This window comes from Bubalus kerabau, chromosome 20 (assembly GCF_029407905.1).
Source record: "Bubalus kerabau isolate K-KA32 ecotype Philippines breed swamp buffalo chromosome 20, PCC_UOA_SB_1v2, whole genome shotgun sequence".
In the NCBI taxonomy this organism is placed as follows: Eukaryota; Metazoa; Chordata; class Mammalia; order Artiodactyla; family Bovidae; genus Bubalus; species Bubalus kerabau.
In genome coordinates, this window is record NC_073643.1 from 57,843,112 (window position 1) to 57,866,658 (window position 23,547).

A 23,547-nucleotide genomic window follows, 5' to 3' on the forward strand; every position below is an offset into this window, starting at 1 on the left:
TGTGCTTGTGCTGGCCCTCCCGATGAGAAGGCAAGAAGAGGCTTGTGCCCAGCGTGGAGAAGGACAGAGTGCCTGCCCCGTAAACCCACCTGTGTGATTTCATAGGGAAAGCAGCATGGATATACTGGGAGTGCTGAAAATTCTGGAATATGTGAGACTGAGAACGTGAAGACAGATGAAGAAATGAAGGGTTAGAGAAAAGAATCAGAAGCAGGAAGCCGTGAACAGTGCAGCCGCCTCGCACTTGGGACCCCGTGGCGATTGACAAGCAGTCCCCTGGAACCACCTCGCTAGGGATGGCCTTTTTTTTTTTGCCAAGCATTTGTCATCTATATCCTGTGTAATCCTCACAGCCACCCTTGGGAGGAGATAGACTTCTTAACAGGTGAACAGGGTCACTCACACCGGTGTTTTGCAGAGTCAGGGTTTGAGTCTGAAACCTGGATGAGCAGATTCATGGGCTGGGACAAACGGCGACAGCATAAAAACATTTTCAAGTGAAGAAAAGGCACAAAGCAGAAACAGTGAAGGTGGAGAGCCTTTAGATATAACGTGCGGTGAACAAAGTTCAGTCCTAACATGGTTTCCAGAGCCTTTGACATGTTAGTAACCTTTATATGACAGACACTGTTCTTTAAGGGTCAAGAGTTAGAAACACGTACTGAAGACTTGTGCACTTACTCTGATTCACATGTAGCATTACATACTCATCAGTAGTGTTACATCATTACAGAATCTCCCCTTCTACAGACAGGTCGAAAAAGAATCCGAGGGCCAGCCTCAAGCGTCCTCTGATAAATCATCTTAGCTGTTCATAGGTGTAGGTATACAAAACATGTTTTGTCACAACTCAAAGCCACGAAACAGCTCAAAACGAAACCTGAAAAGAGGAGATAACCTGCAGGAGGGAACGCATGGAGTACTGTGAAGCCAAAGTTGCCAGCGTCACCAGGAAATCCAGCTGATGAAAGAGACTGAGTGTGAAACAGACCAAACACACGCGACATTATACTGCCGGAGAATGGCGGTGAGACCTCCAGAGGGCTGCGGAAGAGAAAATACACAGAGGCTGCTCTGTCCCACCTGCTTCATTCTTCAAGGAAGAGGGTGAAACCAAGACACTTTCAGACACATGTAGGTAAAATTACCTCTTATAAAGCCTTGCTGAAAGAAATACTAAAGGAAAAAGAACTTAGTGAAAGAAATCAATAAAGCAGGTTGGTAAATCTTAAGTAGGGACTTTAAAAATTACATTGGAAATTCTTAATGTCTACATCAGTTTGGATCTAAAATTCTGGAAGAGAATATAGGATTCAGGGGTTGCATTTCAAAGAAATGTTAAAGTGTTAAAGTTTGAGGGGCAGAAGAAGCGTCTTATGTCCTGATCTGCCTGTCACTCGGCACCTGGCAACTTTCTGTTCACGTCATTCCTGTTCCCTTAAAGTGACGGGTGCTGAGACCTCCCTGGCTGTCCAGCGGTTAGCTCCCACCTCCAGGCTCCCAGGCGTCTTGCCCTTACCTCCTGCCTTCTGCCTCTTCCCCCGGAATAAAATACAGGCTCATCTTTACAAATAACACGAGGCGCACGCGAGAGAGTGATACTGACAGGTGTGTGTGCAGTCAAGACTTGACCAAGGTCCATTGGTTCTGTGGAATCCATGGGAACTACCTCTTATTGCTGAAGGCAGGCGTCACAAGTAATGTAGCTGAGGGAGGGACTTGGTGTGAGGGAGGAGCTGCTAGGTTTTAGTTCAGTTTTAGATGGATAGCTGCATCTATCTAGCAATGAAAACAACTCTTAAGAAAAATGATACCCTGCCCCTTGAGGTGTTCACAGAGAGATTCCTTGTCAGGGCTGTTGTAGAAATAGTTCCTTGATGGAAAGAGATTTAACAAGGCTTCTTCTGTTCCCTAGAATTTAAGATTCTTTATAGTCAGGGAACTAAATTTTTTACCTTTCAAACAGTACTTTGTGGTGTATTTCTCTTTGTAACATACTGATTTTTAACAACTCTTAAGGGGAAAGGAGGGAGGTGTGTGAAATAGTGATCATCTTAGAAACATGTAAAATAGGGTGTGAGATACAGGATTCATTTTGTAGTTAGCACAATGATGTGGACTGCGGATTAGTCTAACGTGAGACTAAGGCATGAATCAGTCACCACAGGAAATACTTGGTTAGTTAGAAAGGTTTTCAAATTCCCAGGAATTCTTTTCAGGAAGCAAGTATTCACTTGATGTCTTCTTCATTATGAACTAGAAACATTTTCAAAACAGCCACTGTGTTCTTAGTAGATTGAAAGTGGATAAAAGAGAAACACATTTTTTAACACCTCCTGTGTACTCAAACGAATGTTTCAAGGTAGATTATTAACCTCAGTTTACAGATGAAGGAATTTGCTATGTAAAGTGAGCTGACCTGAGATGTCTCCATGCAACTTTGAGAGGTAGGATTCTCAAAGGACTCATACCCAAATGCTCCTCGCTGTAATACCTATAGTCATTTTTTCCCAATGTTTATTATAAAACTTTAAAACACACTGCAGACTTGGGGAAAAAAAGTATACAGTTAACTCCCATACTATTGATATATTGTCTTACTGTATATCTTTCCATCTATCTATCCTTTATCTGGGTTTTTTGATGCATTTCAAAGTAAACTACCGTAATCTTTTTTAACAGTTTTATTGAGGTATGCAAATCAGTGGTTTTAGTATATCCACAGACACATGCAGCCATAATCAGTTTAGGACATGTTTATCAGTCTACAATCTTCTCTACCCTGCCCCAGCCCCTGGCAGCCATTAATCTTTCTGTCTCTATCAGTTCAGTTCAGTTGCTCAGTCGTGTCTGACTCTCTGCGACCCCATGAATCGCACCACGCCAGGCATCCCTGTCCATCACCGACTCCCAGAGTTCACTCAAACTCACGTTCATTGAGTCAGTGATGCCATCCAGCCATCTCATCCTCTGTCGTCCCCTTCTCCTCCTGCCCCCAATCCCTCCCAGCATCAGAGTCTTTTCCAATGAGTCAACTCTTCGCATGAGGTGGCCAAAGTACTGGAGTTTCAGCTTTGGCATCATTCCTTCCAGTGAACACCCAGGGCTGATCTCCTTTAGAATGGACTGGTTGGATCTCCTTGCAGTCCAAGGGACTCTCAAGAGTCTTCTCCAACACCACAGTTCAAAAGCATCAATTCTTTGGCGCTCAGCCTTCTTCACAGTCCAACTCTCACATCCATACATGACCACTGGAAAAACCATAGCCTTGACTAGATGAACCTTTGTTGGCAAAGTAATGTCTCTGCTTTTGAATATGCTGTCTAGGTTGGTCATAACTTTCCTTCCAAGGAGTAAGCGTCTTTTAATTTCATGGCTGCAGTCACCATCTGCAGTGATTTTGGAGCCCCCAAAAATAAAGTCTGACACTGTTTCCACTGTTTCCCCATCTATTTCCCATGAAGTGATGGGACCAGATGCCATGATCTTATTTTTGTGAATGTTGAGCTTTAAGCCAACTTTTTCACTCCTCTTTCACCTTCATCAAGAGGCTTTGTAGTTCCTCTTCACTTTCTGCCATAAGGGTGGTGTCATCTGCATATCTGAGGTTATTGATATTTCTCCCGGCAATCTTGATTCCAGCTTGTGTTTCTTCCAGTCCAGCATTTCTCGTGATGTACTCTGCATATAAGTTAAATAAGCAAGGTGACAATATACAGCCTTGACGTACTCCTTTTCCTATTTGGAACCAGTCTGTTGTTCCATATCCAGTTCTAAGTGTTGCTTCTTGACCTGCATACAGGTTTCTCAAGAGGCAGGTCAGGTGGTCTGGTATTCCCATCTCTTTCAGAATTTTCCACAGTTTATTGTGATCCACACAACAACTTTGGCATAGTCAATAAAGCAGAAATAGATGTTTTTCTGGAACTCTCTTGGTTTTTCAATGATCCAGCGGATGTTGGCAATTTGGTCTCTGGTTCCTCTGCCTTTTCTAAAACCAGCTTGAACAACTGGAAGTTCACGGTTCACGTATTGCTGAAGCCTGGCTTGGAGAATTTGGAGCATTACTTTAGGAGTGTGTGAGATGAATGCAGTTGTGCAGCAGTTTGAGCATTCTTTAGCACTTCCTTTCTTTGGGATTGGAATGCAAACTGACCTTTTCCAGTCCTGTGGCCACTGCTGAGTTTTCCAAATTTGCTGGCATATTGAGTGCAGCACTTTCACAGCATCATCTGTCTCTATAGCTTTGCCTATTTTGAATATTTCATGCATATGGAATCATACAGTTTTCAGTTCTTCCTTACTGGCATCCTTCACTTAACATATTTTCAAGGCTCATCCATACTGTAGCGTGTGTCATTACTTCATTTCTCTCTCTTTCCCAGTAACACTGCGTTGTATGAATAGACCACACTTTATATATCCATTCATCAGTTGATAGTGGGTTGTTTCCATTTGGGGCCATTATGAATAATGCTTCTATTAATATTTGTATATGAATTTCGAGTGGAAGTTAGTCTTCCTTTCTCTCTGGTGTACACCTGGAGTGAGATTTCTGGGGCACATGGTAACTATGTTTAGAGCTCCAAACTTACTTTCCAGAGAACAGTTGCACTAGCTGTATACCAGGGTTCGAATTCCCCCACATCCTCACCAACACTTGTTACCATCCTCTTTCCTATTCTGGGTCCATAATCTTGTTTATGACAGTCCTCCTGTTGACTCCGCCTTGACATAAAGCTTCAAAGCCGTCAGTCAGTGTGGTAGTGTCCAGGGCCTGTGGAGCTGTGTGATTTGAATCCACTTTAGACCTGACTCACCCTTCTTACGAAGGGAATTCATCTGGGCTTCTTGAATGGTTAAGAACTGGCTTTAGAGTCTGACCTACCTGGATTCAAGTCTTCGCTCCCCTACTTAATTTCTCTGCCCTTGGGCAAATTTCTGTATCTTTCTGAGCTCCAGCTTCCTCATCTGTAAAGTAAAGGTATTACCTACTGTCTTGGGGTTCTGGAAGTTAATTTACATAATCTGTGCTAAATCGATTCAGCTAAATCGCTCAGTCGTCTTTGACTCTTCAAAATCCTGTGGACTGAAGGCTGACAAGCTCCTCTCTCCATGGGATTTCCCAGGCAAGAATGCTGGAGTGGGTTGCCATGCCCTCCTCCAGGGAATCTTCCTGACCCAGGGATCGAACCCGTGTCCCGTGCGGCTCCTGTAGTAGTGCCTGCGAATTCTTTACTGCTGAAGCCCCAGTTTACATCATAAGCATTGGATAAATGGTAGCTGCTGCTGCTGCTCTTACTTTTTAATCTGTTCTAATGGTATTTGTGAGCCAGGTTTAATTCAAATGATTGTCTCTAACTTTCCTGGAAAGCCTGAAAGACCGTAGTTTGTAGGCTGAGAGACTGAGGTGGTAGCCCATGGAACTCACAGCAGAGATGTCACCCGAGTCTGCCGCCGTCAGCATGCAGGCTGGTTGCCACTGCCGCCAGGCTCCCCGCCCTGCCACCCCACATTGGCCCTAGCTTAGGAGAGTCCTTTCCTGCCAGCCAAGCCCAGCCCTTCCCCTAAATCCCAAGGAACTGACACAGTGGAACACCCCATTTTTAAAAAGCCTCTAGCCCCTCTGTGGTGAGGGGAGAGAATAACGAAATCATCCAGCACTGACACCACCGCACACAGTGGGTTTAAAAGGACAGTCATAGAAAGGCAACATGTTAACCTAACCTCGTGGCATTTGTTGAACTTAAAACGTGGTGGAAAATCAGCTCTAGAGGTGGCAGTGTTTCCGAGTATGCCCAGGCCCACAGATGACGTGAAAAGGCAGAGTCCCAGAGAACCTGCCTGAGTCACAGACACAAAGTGGAAACCTTCCCGATCAGTTGTTCAGGCCACTCCGGTGACAGTTTCAGTGGGCGAGAAAGCAGCACAGAGATTGTTATCAAGGACTCAGGAGAACTAAATAGGAGTCAGTAATCTGTGTCTCATGGAGAAGGAATGGGGTTTAGGATCTGTTTATTCATTATATAATTATTAGAAGGGAGAATGTTGCTGATGCTGCCGCCACATAAAGACGACCTTGAACAGAGACCTTCCATCGATTCCTTTAAAGCTTGTGTACCGCACATCTGGTTAAACGTGAAAGGGGAGGGTAGTTGAAATGTTTGCCTTTGTTCTGACATTTCTGTTTCTTTAATACAAAGTTTGCCGAGACTTGCGTGCCAGTGTTAAGCATGTGCTTGCCTGAGAAGCACCCAGTCGTCGCATCTGCGGGGAATTGGTTCTAGGACCCCACCCCACCCCCACAGGTACCGAGGTCTGCCGATGCTCCAGCCCCTTCTGGAACCCGTGCACACCCTCCCGTATGGTGGAACTCAGCCTAGAGTACATACAAGTCCGCATGCAGTGTAAATGCTCTGTAGATATTTGCTGGTGCCCAGTAAATGCACATCTTATGTTTTGGAACTTGATGGATTTTTATTTTTTCCCATCCGAACTCAGTAGAACCTGAAGTATGTAGATCCCCAACCGTGTATCCTCCTCTTGGGATGAGCCCTCCATCTGACTGAGACGCTTCCATTCTAGTCACCATCAGCTAGAGCTGTGTGATTCCTCCCTTTAGGGGCTTCTTACTGTGTAGTCTTCAGCCTTTCTCCTACCTACTTAGCTCTTTTCATTCTTTTTTTTTCTTTTTTTTTTGGTTCCTTGAACTCCGCTCACAACCTGCCGGAAGCTTCACCAGCAGCAGACAGCCCTGTGTTCCTCATGTCAGCCTCTCCCCTCAGCATCTGCTTTGGGTCCCTGTACTGTCTATTTCAGATTTCCACTGCCTTCCCTGCCTTTTAAGAACAGATTTCCTTTTTTTCCCCCAACTGTTCTGATTAGTCCATACATTTCTACCCCCTGCCCTTTACCTGTGTTCTTTGTCCAGTCTTTCTGATCTTTTCCTTTTAAACGGTTCCAGTCCCACAGATCCGTAGATGCCCTGCCCAGGTCCCATCTTCATGTAGAATGAACCTTTTCACATGAGTCTGAAGTGCTAGAGGTACCAGATGAACAAAATATGGTCCCTGCTCCTGAGGAAGCTTCTCTTTGTGCACTCCCCCACTTTTCTGCTCAGCTGCAGCCACACTGTCCCTCCTCTCTGTTCTGAAATCTGCCAAGCTGATTCTCATCTCAAGAGCTTTATACTTGCTTTAAGATACTTCCTTCAGCTTTAAGATACTTTTCCCCTAACATCTTCACATGGTTTGTTCATGTCATCACCCAGGTTTCAGCTCTCAGGGTTGGGTAAAGGTCTTCCCGAGCAGTCCAAGGCCGCCGGGCACTCTGCCGTATCCCCGTCCCGGTCTTCTCCGGCTCCCTTACCCGTGCCTGCAGTTGTCGTGGTTTTACTGCCTTCCGCCGCCACTGAAGGCTGTAAACTCCTGAGGGCAGGTGTTCGGTCTCGCTTACCGCAGCGTTCCCAGAACCTTGAACAAACCGGGCACACAGCAGGCGCTCAGTAAATGTCTGTTGACCCTGTGCTGGGCACTGTGCTTGGCAGTAGGGAGGGTGGGCTCTGAATGACGAACATCCAGGTGAGTGAGTGACCTGCCCCAGTCGGAACAAGCTCCTGGTGATTGCTGGAAGGTCAGTTTCCATTTGCCTGCTGTGTATCTTCTGATGAGACTGCTTAATGTCCCTCGGGTTTTTGCCTCTCCCATATGCCGCTGGGGGCAGAGCAAGAACCGCCTCGTTTGTAATGGGTCTGCTCAAGCTAACCAGGGCTGCTAGCCTCGCTGCAAATACTGTGTGTTGAGAAGAATGTGGAAGAGCCATGTTGCTGCTGTGATATGGCCTTGTGAGAAGCTGTCTGTCCCAGGGACCGAGAGCTGTGCCCACTAGCATGCCCTGTCACCCAGGCCACTCACCTGATTTCTCTGTGCTTTCGTTTTCTTCCTTGCAGAATGGATTTGGGGGTTGGATGTGAATAATAACCAACAGAAATACAGAACGTGTGAAACATTTAACTTTTCACTCTTGTTAGATGTGAACGATTAGAAGAACAACTGAATGACCTAACAGAGCTCCACCAGAATGAAATCTTGAACTTGAAGCAGGAATTGGCCAGCATGGAAGAGAAAATTGCGTATCAGTCCTACGAACGGGCCCGGGACATCCAGGTCAGCACAATGGGCCAGGTGGAAAAGCAGAAGGCTGAGAGAAAGCAGAATGGAGGTTTCCAGGGGCTCGGGGCAGGGGGCTGGGGGTGGGTTCCTGTTTAATGGGTCCAGAGTCTCAATTTTCTAAAATGAAAAGAACGTGAAGGTAGGTGGCAGTGATTGTCCAACAGTACGAATGTGTCATACCACTGAACCACGCACTTAAAAGCAGTTCAGATGGTAAATTTTACATTATATATATGTTACCACAATTAAAAAAGGGAAAGAAAAAGGAATGATGCACCGGCACCTGCCCCAGCGTGTGTCCACCCTGAAAACATGGAGCTCAGTGCAAGAAGCCGGTCACAGAAGGCCGCACAGTGCATGAGTCCATTTACATGAAGCACACAGAGTAAGCAAGTCTACAGAGAAAGTGGATCCGTGGTTGCCAGAAGCTAGAGGGAGAGGAACGGGAGTGATAGCTAAAGGGGAGGGGTATTCTGGGGATGATGAATACATCCTGGAATTTAATAGGAACGATGGTTTCACAACATGGTGAACTTACTAAATGCTTCTTAAGTGAGCACTTTAAAAGGAGTAAATGGTAGATTTTATATTATGTATTTTACCATGCACAAAAAAAATGTTTAGGGGCAAAGACAGAGAGGGCAGAGTATTAGAAGAAGCTTAGACCGCCTGTAACACACCTGCTCTTCAGATGCGATGCGTTTCTCAAAGTAAAAGTGTCCGTTGCTCAGTCGTGTCCGATTCTCTGCACTCCCATGGACTGTAGCCTGCCAGCCTCCTCTGTCCATGGCATTTCCCAGGCAAGAATACTGGAGTGGGCAGCCATCCCCTCCTCCAGGGGATCTTCCCAACCCAGGGATCGAGCCCGGGTCTCCCACATCACAGGCAGATTCTTTATCGTCTGAGCCACCAGCATTTCTCAAGTCTGCACCATTGGGAGGTGGTGTGCTTGCTTGGCTTCTTGGGAAATGTTTCTTGGGCTCAGGATGGTCTCAGTAGATGGACGAGCATGGATGTTATGTCTGTGGTTACTGCTTCGGGAGCTGCTCTTACAGGTCCCAGGGCCACCTGACCTATCTTCTTCTGTGGCAGAGGCCTCACTGCCAGATCCACCTTATACAGCTACATCACCAGGCCATTTGTGAGAATAATGGCGGGCTACACAGTCCATGCGGAGAAGGCAATGGCACCCCACTCCAGTACTCTTGCCTGGAAAATCCCATGGACGGAGGAGCCTGGTAGGCTGCAGTTCATGGGGTCGCTAAGAGTCAGACACGACTGAGCGACTTCACTTTCACTTTTCATGCACTGGAGAAGGAAATGGCAACCCACTCCAGTGTTCTTGCCTGGAGAATCCCAGGGACGGGGGAGCCTGGTGGGCTGCCGTCTCTGGGGTCGAACAGAGTCGGACACGACTGACGCGACTCAGCAGCAGCAGCAGCACACAGTGCATGGGGTCACCCAAGAGTCAGACACAACCGACCAGCTCAACAGTAACATCGGTCATGCCGAAGACTAACGGCCCTCTAGTTTAATCCATGGCAAAACAGAATATTTTAACTTTTTCTCATCCCAGTTGGGAGATATTTCTAAAAACCCTAAGAAAACTCAGAGACTCACACCAAGACCTTCAGTGCTTTATTCATTGTGGTTTCCATGGCCTTTCTCTGGCAGCTCTGGTGGTTTCATGAGAGCATCCTGAAATAAACCAGTCTTGGTGCTGAATACAGGAGACGTGCATGACAGAAGCCTCAAGGAATCAAGGGAATGTCTAGATCATTTGCCCAGATGCCCCCTTTTCCATGACCCAGAAGTCTGTTTATGTTTTAATTTTTTCCCAAGGTCCTTCTGGACTGGGGTATATCTGTTGTATGTCCTTTCTCTAGCTTAGCTTCAGTGTGAAGTTGCCTTGCCGTCACCTCAAATCCCAGGAAACCAGGACCCACTGAAACCGAGGTCACATAACCCAGGGCTCCTACCACTGCTGAACTTCAGAGGGTATCTGACCACGGCTAAGGAAATAGGTCCTGTCCTCTGAGTTTTATGGTCAATTTTATATGAACCCGTGGGTGCAGGTTATGAAAGGAAACGTTGGGTCAGGTGTTGGGCACAGTGCCTGTTCTCTTCACAGAGATCAACTCTTATTAAGAAGACAGTGCAGGGAGCCCTTTTGCCTGATGTTGGGGAGTTACTTAGCTTGAAAAGCAGCTGGTAATATGTCCAGAGGAGGTTCACTCCTCCATTGTTCAGTAAGAAAGGTGGAAATAACCCAGGTCTCTCCAGTAGGGAGCTGGCTGAGTAAACTTTGACCTAGCCAAACTGTAAATGCTAGGTAGCCATTAAGAAGATCCAGGTGGGCCTCCACGCATTGACGCAGAGAATCGCCAGGGCCCTCTGTCAAGTGAGAAACACGTTGTGGACCAGTCCCATGGGGTGATACTGTTTGCACGAAGGTAGAAAATTTTTAAATAATTCCATGCATTTCCCTAAGGAGATCTGTGTGTAGACTTAAACACGGGTGAAAGGGTGAACACACACCAGACTGGCAGTCACTCCAAGGGCAGGGACCGGGATTGAGGAAAATACCAAGGAAGCCTGTATGTCCTGTTAGGTGAGCAAGTGTGTGTGTCCTGTGCAACTCAAATTAGTAATTGTTACGTGGGGGAAGAAAAGAGAGACACAATCGTGGATTTGAGGCCTTGTCTTTAAAGTGTTCAAGACCAGATCTGACTGTGGCTGAATGCAGTGGAGCACAGCAGAGGGGAATCATAGTTGCTTGAGTGGTAACCAAAAAGTAAATGATAGTGGCTTGAGTTGTGAGTTGTGCCGTGCCCCTCACACTCAAGACTCGCGCACATTTCAGATCTCTGACGTGGCTCAGGATGCACCTGGCTGCCCTGCGAGGCCTGCCAGCTGCTCCGGGCGCCGGGAGCTTCCCAAGGCTTACCTCTCCCCTGTCTGGCCCACAGGAGGCCCTGGAGGCGTGCCAGACCCGCATCTCCAAGATGGAGCTGCAGCAGCAGCAGCAGCAGGTGGTTCAGCTGGAGGGGCTGGAGAACGCCACTGCCCGGAACCTGCTGGGCAAGCTCATCAACATCCTCCTGGCGGTCATGGCAGTCCTTTTGGTCTTCGTGTCCACGGTCGCCAACTGCGTGGTCCCACTCATGAAGACTCGCAGCAGGACGTTCAGCACGTTGCTCCTCGTGGTGTTCATCGCCTTTCTCTGGAAGCACTGGGACGCCCTCCTGGGCTACGTGCAGCGCTTCTTCTCCTCACCCAGATGATGCTGCCGGCGCCCGGAACGCAGTGCTCCCCTCCCCTCCGGCGAGTGCATGCGGCGAAGACTTAGACGGCCACTTCCCTCCTCTGGAGTTTTCTACAGCAACAAAAGAGTTGAGTGAATCTGTTTACATTTAGAATAATGTTTTTTTTTCTTCTTCTTCTTCCTCAAAAGACGCAATTGCAATAGTATTTTTTAGATTTTATCCAAGAAGTTTTTTGGGCAACAATCTTGGATCACTTTTATGTAGCATGATTTTCCTTGGGATGCAAATCTGAAAACAGTCCTTCCACATGAACCCACCGTCTGGAGCACACTGAAGGGCATTCTAAATTGTGGCTTGAAGGACTGCACTAAAACCCACTAAAAAGATGCGCGAACACCTGACTAGGGAAACCAGTTGAACCTAACACCCTGCCTTGTCTGGGCTCACCGCCTCTCCCCGTCCCAGACTAATTTTACTGTGAAGTCCTACCACATTCCATGTCTGAGTTTCTGCACTCGGGGTGGATTTTCCTTGTCCATGGAAGAACACGTGGATCTCCCTGGCTTTCTCACCCAAGTTGGCCACTCAGGCTAACCCTGGAAATATGATCAGTTTGGAGCCTGGTCCCGTAACCTTTGCTAGGATACAAAAGAGGACGTCACACCCCAAGGATCACTGCACAGTCCTACTACAGTATTTTGAAGTAGCCCTCTAACTACTTAATTTTAAACAAATCCCATGGCCGCACTTTTAAGGTTTTTTTTTAAAAAGATGTGTATAGTCACCAACTTAAAAAAACAAACAAACAAAAAAATCCGAACAGCATACTTGAAGAATGTAATACTCAAACTCTCAGTGCTTCCTTATGGTTTCTAATAGGATTTTTTATTATTGTTATTATTATTATTGGGTTTTTTTGGAAAGGGTTGGGAGGGTCTTTTTTTTTTTTTTCCTCCTTTGAAATAAAGAAGTGCTGTTTTTAAATGAAGAGATGTGTGGATATTTAAGTGTGCTGCCCCCTCTTGTCCTGAAACAGTTTGAGGAAAGGAGAACTTGCTGTGAATGCCACTCTCTGATGCCCTCGTCTGAGACTCGGCTTCAGCTCCCCCATCTCTGGCTGCTGCTGCTGCTTTCTGGTGTCCTGCCCCTCCACGCCTCCCCCCGATGGGCTTGGCTTGGTTGGAGAGGAAAGGGGTGCTCAGGCAGAGGGGAGGTGGTCTCCGCAAACCAGCGTGACAGGGTAGAGACGTTCCTGCCCCAAGACAGGTTCACCCAGTGACTTTGGGCTGGGGTTGTCTCTAGGAAAATCTGAGACTGTACTACGAGAGTCACAAATAATTCCTCGTGCTTTCTTAATTTATTTCTTAACACCCCCCTAACTACCGAGACCAAAGTGACGTGGGATCTTGTGTCTGTATTTTGGCCCCAGCCCGCCTTCATTTCACAGCTTTATTCTGTCTGCCCAAGAGAATCAACTGAGGATGATTCTCCCTAGAGAGCAGGAAAGGAAACATCAGGTTAGAAGGACCCAAGTTTGGGGTGTAACATGTCGTCAGCCTCCTCTTCATGGAGACAGACGTATTAGCTGTGCTCAGTGGACCTTTATATAGAGAGTTTAGAAAGACGGGCTGAGCCTCCATCCCTGTCTTATCACCAGTTCTACCCTCTTGGCCTATCTCGAAAGCGTGGTCAGCGTTTTCGTGTGCATAGTATTGAATCACAGATGCTGGTCCCTCTTGGCCTCCGTCCTGTGCAGCCAGGCAGTGAGCAAGGGGCAGGCGGCCTCTGCCCTGGAAAGAGACACACAGCATGCTCTGCCCATCCTCCCTGTGCTGGGGGACGCTTCTGGCCCCAGATCAGCCTCGCCTGTCCGTCCGAGACGATGGCTTGCACGCCAGCTCCGGCCTCCCGTGGCCTGGCAGGCTGCCCTTCTCAGAGTCAGCGCGTGGTTTCCGTCGTCATCTCGACGTTCTAGCTCAGGTACCCCAGTCTTCATTCCGTCCTCCACCCCAATGGTGACACCACACCTGTCAGCTCTGCGGGCCTCTCAGAATCACCACCCAGAACAAGGACCATGGGGCTGAATTTTCTTTTAAAATAATTGGAACCAGTTTATGTCCTGGCCCGAAACAAATTGTTCCCAAGCTCGTGTATCTAAAAATGTTGGGACTCCCCCAGCAGTCCAGCAATTAAGACTCCGTGCTTCCAATGAAGGGGGCGTGGGTTCAGTCCCTGGTCCGGGAACTAAGATCCCTCGTGCCGTGCAGCACGGCCAAACGATAAAAACACAAATGATAAAATGTTAAACTCTGCCTAAATATATTGCAGTGACTTTAGGTAGAAGTGTCAGAGGACACCACGACCTGGTCAGACTAGCACGGTGTCTCCTAACTGTCTGCTTTAGGTTAACCTCTCAGAGAGGGGAAGAGCGCCCCACGAAGTTATTGGAAATAACTCTAGCCACAATCCTCCAGTTTTTCTAAGAACTTTTGAGTCCCCTGAACTGTGGAGAGGCTACAAAGTTTGGAGGGCACTGGAATTCACTGGCTAGATGGATCAAAATTGTTCCTTTTTTTTTTTTTTGGCTTTGAGACAATTTCTATCAAAGGAAGGTTTGCACCTCCGGAAGCTCCCCGAGCTCCCAGCCAAACAGGCCCCCACTGACTGTCCATCCTCTTCATCTGTCCCAGGAAGGACCTCCTCCAGGCCAGGTCAGGCCCAGTATTGGCTTTCTAGCTCTCCTGTCCCTTGATTATTCCCCAGGCCCAGCAGTTGTCCGCACCTAATGCTGTTTGTAACCATGCATCCATTTCCTCGCCTGCCCATCCCTGTTGCCTCTGAGTTTCTTTGCATTGTGGCTGTCCCTGAGTTGTCTTATCTGTTCAGAGTTCTCCTGTAACCTCGCTCTTACGGTTTAACAGTTCTGTGGGTGGAAATGGCTCCTCGCTTTAACGCTTCTTCTCTTCTAAAGACTGCGTGCATTCCCTGTGAAATGAAGCATTCCTGGATGACTGGTTAGTGCTGGTGTGTGAGGCTGACCATGGCAGCCTGGGTGACTCTGTTCAAGTTGTAGAGTCTCACTAATATTTTACCTTTTATATGATCGTTGAACGGCACTTCTGTCTGCTCGGATCTCAGTTCTTTGGAAAGATACTCAGTGCACCCTAGCAAAGAAGGCTTTCTATTCCACCGGCTCCTGAAGAAGCAAAAGTAAGGTTACATTTTATACTTCACTGACTGGGTGGGGTCTTCCCTCTCCCCTGAGCCCCTTCCACCCAATGAAGGTAAAACTCTGCTTCCAGGAAAAACTGGGATCAAGCCTTCCTTGCTAGCCACGTTGTGATAACGAGCATAATGTTCACGTGGTCTTTGCTGCATTTGGTTTTGTTTTCTGATTTCATATTCCTCGGAGGTACAGTCGGATGAAATGCTGAATTCCAAGTGAATTCCAGCAAGGAGCTGCCTTTCAGCTTCGGAAAATATGCATCCAAAACAAAGCCAAATATGATTTAAAAAAAAAACAAAAACCAACACAGGTCGGATTACGGTTCCCGCCCCCACATGCAGCTGGGGATTTTGAATGTGGCTCTAAGAGTTATCATTGCTGTCTGTCTGTCGTGTATGCTGGGTGATGCCCTCAGTAGGAGTGATTACTAGACTGTAAGCGTGTTTTATCAAAGTGTGTAAGAGTAAAGACTCACTTGCACGAATTGAAAAGTACAGAAATGACACTTGTGAACGTGTGAACGTTAACACTGTAGTTGATAGATCTTAAGCTGCTAATTGTTGAGAGAATTACGTTTATGTTGTGTCTGGTTGCTGCCAGTTCTCAGCAGCACTTTTACTGTACATACGAATTTGAAATAAAGACCTCAGCTATTAACGAGGTGGTTGGATTCGGGTTTGTTTTGCTCTTCGTTTTTGCATATTCAGTTCCAGTGACAAGTTTGTCAGTCTGAAAACTTCCCACTGGTTTGTGCATTAGAAACTCGGTGTGTATGAGTCTGTGTGTGTGTGTGAGTGTGTGTGTGTGTGTGTGTGTGTGTGAGAGTGTGTGTGTAGCCAGTATCTCAAGACCGTAACTGATAACTTAGAGCTGGGTAGCTGTCACAGGCTCCCTGGATTGTGTAGACTTCATTTCAGACGGGCACTTTGCCGCAGTTCCTTTACGCTGGTAGGTAAGACTGCCTCCTGAGGGCTTCCCAGGTGGCTCCGTGGTAAAGACTCCACCTGCCAATGCGGGAGCCGCAGGAGACGTGGGTTTGATCCCTGGGTCGGGAAGACCCCCTGGAGAAGGACATGGCCACCCACTCCAGTGTTCTTGCCTGGAGAATTCCACGGACAGAGGAGCCTGGCGGGCTACAGTCCATGGGGTCGCAGAGAGTCAGACATGACTGAGCAAACAGGCACGCAAGACTGCCTTTTCGTTCTGAGGAGGGAGTCCTTCAGAGGCAGGACCTTCCAAATTCAGCACCTGATGACCCGAAATAGGTATAATAATCCATGTCCATTTTGGTAATAAACAAATGTTACAATGGGACTAAAAACTTGCTTAGTAAAACATGTACCATTTGAAGTTCTGCATTCATGCAAGGAGTTATCTGGTAGCCTATCTCCATCTGTGGTTATGGTATTGATGTAATAGTTTCTGTGATGTTTTATTTATCTATCTTTTTTATGATCTCTGGGAGGCCTCTGGAAATGGAGAAGCTCTGGAAGGCCTCTGGAAATGGATCTCGCTTTCGACAGGGCACCGAATGGGGTCCTCATGATTTTGATCCTTCACACCCCCCATCTGAATGTCAAGATGTTTAGGTCACTGTACTGGCTTACTAGCTCTGTGCCTCCCCCTCCCATCTATCAGCTAGAGATATCTCACCCACCTTGATCCTGCCTGGTGGATGATGTGAAAGGAAGAGATGCCTCTTAGGAAAACTTTTTAAATTGCTGTGAGAATGCCCTTGCTGCTGCTAAGTCACTTCAGTTGTGTCTGACTCTCTACGACCCCGTGGACTGTAGCCTGCCAGGCTCCTCTGTCCATGGGATTCTCCAGGCAAGACTACTGGAGTGGGTTGCCATCCCCTCCTCCAGGGGATCTTCCCAACCCAGGGATCAAACTCGCATCTGTGTCTCCTGCATTGACAGATGGGTTCTTTACCACTAGCGCCACCTGGGAAGCCCTGTAAGCTGCTTGAAATATGGACCAGCCTGCTATGTGCAGATGGTATGCTGGCCAGTCCCAAGGGGCCCTAAGTAGGCTACAAGTGAGTGACAAGTCCTGGAGTTTCACAGTGAACAGTGGGAACACACACGGAGCAGCCCTGACAGCAGATGATGGATAATTTCAAAGCCTGATTTATTATCATCCATTAAAAACTTGGGAGTATGGAAGACTAGAAATGGGCTTCCCTCATAAATCTGTGAAGCTGTGGTGTAGAAAACAGACTAGGGAGGCAGGGAATGGCCGTGTGACCAACTAGAAAGTGTCTGCCTTACTGAACAGAGTCAACGGTGTCATTTTAAACTATGAGCTAAACAAGTTGGTCCTAGCCAACTTGTGACCCCAGATCTCAGTAATGAAGAGTCGCTAACATTCACTGAATCTTTATCGAACGCTGGGTTAAAGGCTTGGTCCTTGACACGCATGTGCTGTGTGCTTAGTCGCTCGGTCGTGTCTGACTCTTTGTGACCCCATGGACTGTAGCCCGCCAGGCTCCTCTGTCCATGGGGATTCTCCAGGCAAGAATACTGGAGTGGGTTGCCATGCCCTTCTCCAGGGGATCTTCCTGACCCAGGGCTCGAACCTGGGTCTCATGCATTGCAAAAAGATTCTTTACCAACAGAGCCACCAGGGAAGCCCATGTGACACGGAGTTCTCACATAATTCTTCCCAAGGTTTTTACACAGGCCTTGTCATCCTCACTGTCTAGTTGAGAAGCAAAGCTTGAGCTAAGTGGCTTGCCCAGAGTTACACTGTTAGGAAGTGGTAAATGAATGGGGTGGCAAATAGGTCTGTGCAACATATGTAACAAAAGATGAGTGTCCACAAAGGGTTAATGCAAACTGAGAAAATCGTCAACTGAGTAGAAAATAGGCGGAGGTTCCCAGGGAAGGGAATGAATCACCAATAAGTATTCAAAAGAAAATGTTCAGCCTCATGGGTAAAGCAGTGCGTTAAATGGGGGGAAAAGTCCGTAGTGAAACAGAATTGTCTACTTCTGTGCAAAGTATTGGGTTGGCCAGAAAGTTCCGAACAAACTTTCGGCCAACCCAGTAGTTTTGTTTGCATAACTCTATGTATGTAAGTATATAGAAATGAAAACCACATTAAAACTGTTCCCAGTAATTACTTCTGGGAAAGGGAGTGGGAGGGATGGTGGTGAAAAGGGACTTTGATGTTTGATTGTAAAGTATGAATCTCTTAAACATGAATGTATCTGTGTATCTTTAAAAAATCAAAACCTGTTTTTTTTTTTTTTAAGTAATAGGTCCATTGAGAAGAAGCAGGAAAGAGTTGACAGTGTTTCCTCATGCCAGATTGTAATTTAGGATTGCCTTAGAAGGACATCCTAGCCAAGTTTGGACCACCCATTGGGTTTCTTCCCAGCCTAGATTTCTGGGTGTGGTGGTCAGATGGATGTCCCCCTGCCCGGGATGGGGGCGGGGCGTGGGGCAGGGGACATGGGGCGGTGGGCCTGCCGCAGCTGCTGCCACCTTGACTTATCCTCCAGCCTTTGGGGGCCACTCCCTGCACCATGCCGGGTGCTGGAGGTGTGCTCGGTCAAGAGGGTGGCGCCTGTGCTGTAACAGAGCCAGGAGCCAAGTGTGGGGGTGAAGAGGAGGCAGCCGTTCTGAGCCAGCAGTTGGGGAAGGCTGGAGGAGGAGGCGCGGTGTCTGGGCTGAGAGATGATGGGTTTCTGGTGGGTGGAGATGAGTGAGGGGGACCTTGCACACTGAAGGAACAGTATTGGCACACAGCACCCAGGTGACAAAGGCCAAGGCGAGTGGTTTAAGCAGCGGATGAGAGCCTCGGACGGCTGCAAGCATGCTGGAAGAACGTGTGAATCAGAGACAAAGTTAACAGCAGTTCTGAAAGATGATGAATGCCCTGCTGAAGGTTTACCCTGTGGCTGCAGGAAGCTGTCGGGGTGTAGCGACCCACCCTGTGTTTAAAGGCAGCTGTAGCCCTTTCGCAATAAACCAGTAGCCTCTTTCTCATGGCATTTGGCTGACTGAGAAGCGCTGTCCAAGGTATTTGGTCATTTGCCTTTTTGATCCTGTAATGGAAGAAGCTCAAGTTTTTCTTTGATCTGCGAGGTGAGGGTATGGTGAGAGCATAGGAAGCTCAGAGTTCAGTTCATATACGTAAATGGAAGTCACTTCTGGCCTGAGAACCCTTAAAGGGATCTTCTACATCAGGAGTCCTTAACGGCTTATTTAGGCCTCTGCATTAAAGAATGCTTAAAAATGTCCAAAGGAATATTCTTTTAGAAGACTCAGTAACTGTTCAGACAGTTAAAAGGGTACAACAAACCACGAAGAAAATCCATTATAATAACCACTATACCTTAGAGGTTGTAAGGATGAGATTAAATAATTGCACAGTACCTCACCCAGCTCCACAAACAGTCTTGATTCTTCATGGAATTATTAATAGACTGAGGACTTTTTGAGGACATGGACCTCTCTCACTCATCTGGATCCCTTCAGATTATGTCCCATCTCTCATTCTTATCTGACGAAAGAACCAGTAGCCAGAATTTGGGCTCTCTGTTGCCAACTCTAGATCGTAAGTTGGCTTGGGGGAGGGGGGGATCAGTATGTGTCAACAATACTGTGACCATGGAAACAGCAAGAGAGAGCATCCCGTCCATAGAGAACAGAAACTAGCAGATGGACGCAGGTACACTGGGCCAAGGGGCTAACGACAGACTCTAACGGGGACTTCTTTTTATATATTTATTTATTACGTATTTGGCTGCATGGGATCGTTGGCTGTGGTGAGCTTCTCTCTAGCTGTGGTGCAGGGGCTTAGTTGCCCCTGAGGCACGTGGGATCTTACTTCCCTGACCAGGGATCAAACCGGCGTCCCCTGCATTGGAAGGCAGAGTCTTAACCACTGGACCACCAGGGAAGTCCCTACTGGTGACTTCTTAACCACAGGTAAGGATGGTGCTGTGTCGGTGGCCATGTCCTCAGTGCCTGGTTCGGCGCCTGGCACAAGGTGAGTCCTCTTTGAAAAGTGGAATTTTAGGTCATTTCAAAGAGGGCCAGTGGGACCAAATCCAGGCACTCTTAACGCTGTGACAGAAGATTGAGTTCTCCAGTAGGTACAGTAGTCACTCAGTGGTGCTGCGTTTTCCTGATGGAGATACAGAAGCCTCTCATAATCCATGATAGGTGATGTGGGAAAGTAAAAATAAATGTAAATTTCTCCCAAGTTAAAAAAAGGTAGACTTTTTAAATTGCTACACATAGAATCCCTAGTCTGTGCCAGGCACAGTGGCACTTGTTTTATTTCTAATTCTTAACAGTTGCTCTGAAGAGGAGATGCTGTGTAATTGCCATGTTGCAGATGAAAGCAAACTCAGATAGGTGTTTAGGTTTTATTCTCTGGGCCAGTCATTTCACTAGTAAATGGCAAAGGCAGGATTTGGACTCAGAGACCCTGAATCTCACTGCTTCATGCACCGGAAGCATTTTCCCCCCCTCTTACATTTTCAGTAGGTATCTTCCAGAACATAAATGAAACACTTCCTGCTGAAATTCATTTAATTATCATGACCAGGTTGCCAGCCCAGAGAAGCTGAGTTGGGTAATTGGAGTGTTATGCTATTTGCCCCTGCCCTAAAATAGCCCAGACTACTGTACTTAATCTTTTTGGAAAACAGAAGCTTTATTGAGGTAACATGCAGTTTACTCGTTTCAAGTGTTCTGCTCAGTGGTCCATCCAGCACCACTAATCCCAGACCATTTTCATCCCCTAGAAAACCCACCCATAAACTGTCACCCCGCTATTCTCCCAACCCGAAGAACACTAATCTACTTTCTGTCTATAGCCTTGCCTCTTCTGGACATCTTACATAAATGGAATCACACAGTACGTGGTCCTTGGTGCCTGGCTTTTTGCACATAGGACGTTGTCAAGGATCATCTGTGTGGCCACGTGTTTCAGCGCCTCGTTCCTTTTTGCTGCTGAATAATATTGCATTGTGTAGATACACGTTTCTATCCATCCATTGGCTGGTGGATATTCAGGTTGTTTCCACTTTTTTTTAATGGGCTTCCTGGGTGGCTCAGTGATAAATCTGCCTGCCGATGTACGAGATACAAGTTCAACCCCTGGGTTGGGAAGATCCCCCTGGAAAAGGGAATGGCAGCCCACTCCAGTATTCTTGCCTGGAGAATCCCATGGACAGAGGCTCCGTGCAGGCTGCAGTCCATGGGGTCACAGAGTGTCAGACACAAGTAAGCGACTTTCACAAGTTTAACTGGGTCCTCAATGACCAGGACTTATTGGGTCCCCACCACCAGTAAGTACGGTAGGTGCTTGGGCTTTGTGACTGCTGATCAAGCAGTTTGAGACTCTTGGTGCTTAACACCAAGATTTTATTTAAAAGAGAGAGGAAGGAGAGAGAGAGAAGGAAGCCTGGCTTCCTACAAACGGTGTCCCCCGACGCTCCCTTCACGCCTTGGCCTCTTTGCTCATCTTCTCCTTCTTGCAGTGACCTCCCCCAGCCCTGTTTGTCTGCCTGACAGCACCTACTCTTGTATTTAACTCTTTATTTAGGAGTTTTTCCAACAGGGACCGTCAGTGAATAGTGTCCTAAACCTCAGTCATCAGTCACCAACTTGTGATCAGTCTTGCCTCATCCACATACTTGCCTTCCCCTCCCATCTCTCTTCAAACTGGATCCTTAGGGAGGAAATAACCAGGTAGCATACATTATTTGTTCTTTTGGGGTTTTTTCCTGGTCAAAAAAAAAAATTTTTTTTTAACTATGGTGAAATTCACATGACATAAAATGAACCTTTTTTTTCCCCCTCATTTCAAATGAGTTGGTTTAATTTCAGGTGGTACAGAGATCAGGATAGAACACAGACTTAAGAGCACACTTTGGCAGGATTCTGGACTGGGTTTACATGCATCTCATAGCTGAGGTAGAAACGGCTGAGAAGAGCTAAAGATGAACCAGTGTGTGACTTTTTTTTAAGGTTATTCTTAAATGTAGAATAGGTTCCATGACAGCACTTCCTTCTAGCTATAGGTGGCAACGGATACTGTGGCAGCGAATCCAGCCGTTTACACAGGAATGGAACTAAGGGTCATCGTCGCCTCAGGCACAAGGCCCAGCTTCCCTTTTGGCCAGATTTCTCAGCTCCACCGGGGGGGGGCCTTTCCCCGAGGCCTTCGCTTTCAGCTCCTTCCCCTCTTCCTCCTGCCTGTGCCTAAACGCCTCATCTTCCTCCTCCATCTCCTCCTTGCTTCTTCAACTGCTTCTCGGGCTTCCTGCCGCCTTCGCGGCCCCACGTGGCTCCCGCCACTAAAAGGAACCAGGTTACAGAGAACAGCTCGGTGGCGTTTGGCGGGCGCTGGGGCCGTCGCCGCCTCTGCCTGGCGTGACAGCAGTGTCCTCGCCCCAGAAGGAAACGCCGCACCCGACGCGCGGGTGCCCCCACGCCGCACCCGACGCGCGGGTGTCCCCCACGCCCCCCTTCCACATGCTGCGGCCACCGCCCTGGGCTGTGTCCCTGAGAGTTTCCCCGTTCTGGGTGTTCTCTACAAATGCAGTCATCCAAAACGGGACCTTTCTGGCTGGCAGCTCCTTTCCCTCAGCGCGTTTTCAGCGTTCATCCATGCTGTGGCGTGGCTCCGCACTCCACTCCTTCCCGCGGCTGAAGCAGATTCTGTCATAGAGGCAGGCGTGCTTCGCCGCCTGATGGCCGTTGGGACCGTTTCCACCGTCCAAGTGCTATATGTTATATAGACACCCTGCGGCCATGGGCGCAGGTCCGCACGCACTGGTTTGAGTCCCTGTTTTCAGTTCTCTCGGGGTGTACGCCTACGAGAGACCTTGCCGGCTCACATGGCAATTCTGTGTGTGACCTTCTGGGGATGTGAGCAGCCTGTTCCCTGTGGAGCCTGCCCTGACTCCCCCACGCACACTCAGGGGATGCCAGCTTTGCCAGCCCCTCCGTTACAGCAGCCCCCTCACCGAATGGCGTCTTTGCTTTACGCGTGGTTTTTGCCATGCCGCATGGCTTCCTCCAGTAACCGAGCCCTGGGTCAGGAAACACCTTCCTCCATTCGTTCTCACTGCCATTCAGGCGAAGTAATCCCATGATCCTGGCTCAGGAGATGGACCAGTAATTCCAGGCAGGGCAATCTGCGTGGGTCGGGAGGCTCTTGCTGGCTGAGTGGGGAAAGAGGAGCTCTTCTGTTTGTTATTGACAGGGGCCCTGTGTGCCCAGGGCCTCCAGGAACACAGCCCGAGGTCAAGAGGGAGGGAGGCAAGGCCCAGACAAGGACAAAACAGGTTCCTGTCAAACCAGTTTGACTCCTGGATGCAGCCATGCTTGAAGCCAGTTTCAGTTCTAGAAGCTCCCGGTTCAGGAGCCAGTGCCTGCGTGCTCACACGCTTCAGTCGTGTCCAACTCTCTGCGACCCCAGGGACTGTAGCCCACCAGGCTCCTCTGTCCGTGGGATTATCCAGGCAAGAATACTGGAGTGGGTAGCCATGCCCTTCTCCAGGGGATCTTCCCAACCTGGGGACCTAACCCGTGTCTCTTGCATCTCCTGCTTGGCAGGCGGGTTCCTTACCACTAGTGCCACTGGGGAAGCTCTCATGACCCAGTGAATTCCCTTTCTTGCTGAAGCTAGTTTGAGTTGGGTTTTGTTGCCCGCAGCCAGGAGATGCACGTGACGGTGGACTTGTAAGAGACTGTCCGCCAGTGCCCTCCCTTCCGGGACCACAGCACCCTGCGCTTCAGCAGTGCTGTCTGCATGGGAGTGGCCGCATCGTCAGAATCGAGCGAGGGACCAGGAGGGTCAGTTCCAGTTCCTGGGCTGTGGAAGCAGGTGAGTGTGACGTCTGAGAGCTGTCAGCAGG

The 23,547-nt window shown here is 48.1% G+C and overlaps 1 protein-coding gene across 7 annotated transcripts in view; it reads left to right on the top strand.

Annotated features, from left to right (window-relative positions):
- TMCC1 (transmembrane and coiled-coil domain family 1) overlaps nucleotides 1–12,425 on the top strand; it is a 155,672-nt gene extending 143,247 nt beyond the window's left edge. For all 7 annotated transcript variants that reach the window (XM_055557560.1, XM_055557559.1, XM_055557563.1 and 4 more), the window contains 2 exons: nucleotides 8,030–8,165; nucleotides 11,141–12,425. In XM_055557560.1, coding sequence (XP_055413535.1) covers nucleotides 8,030–8,165; nucleotides 11,141–11,455 — 451 coding nt within the window. In that variant the 3' untranslated portion in view covers nucleotides 11,456–12,425. The remainder of the gene's footprint in view (nucleotides 1–8,029; nucleotides 8,166–11,140) is intronic.
- The last annotated feature ends 11,122 nt before the right edge of the window (nucleotides 12,426–23,547 follow it).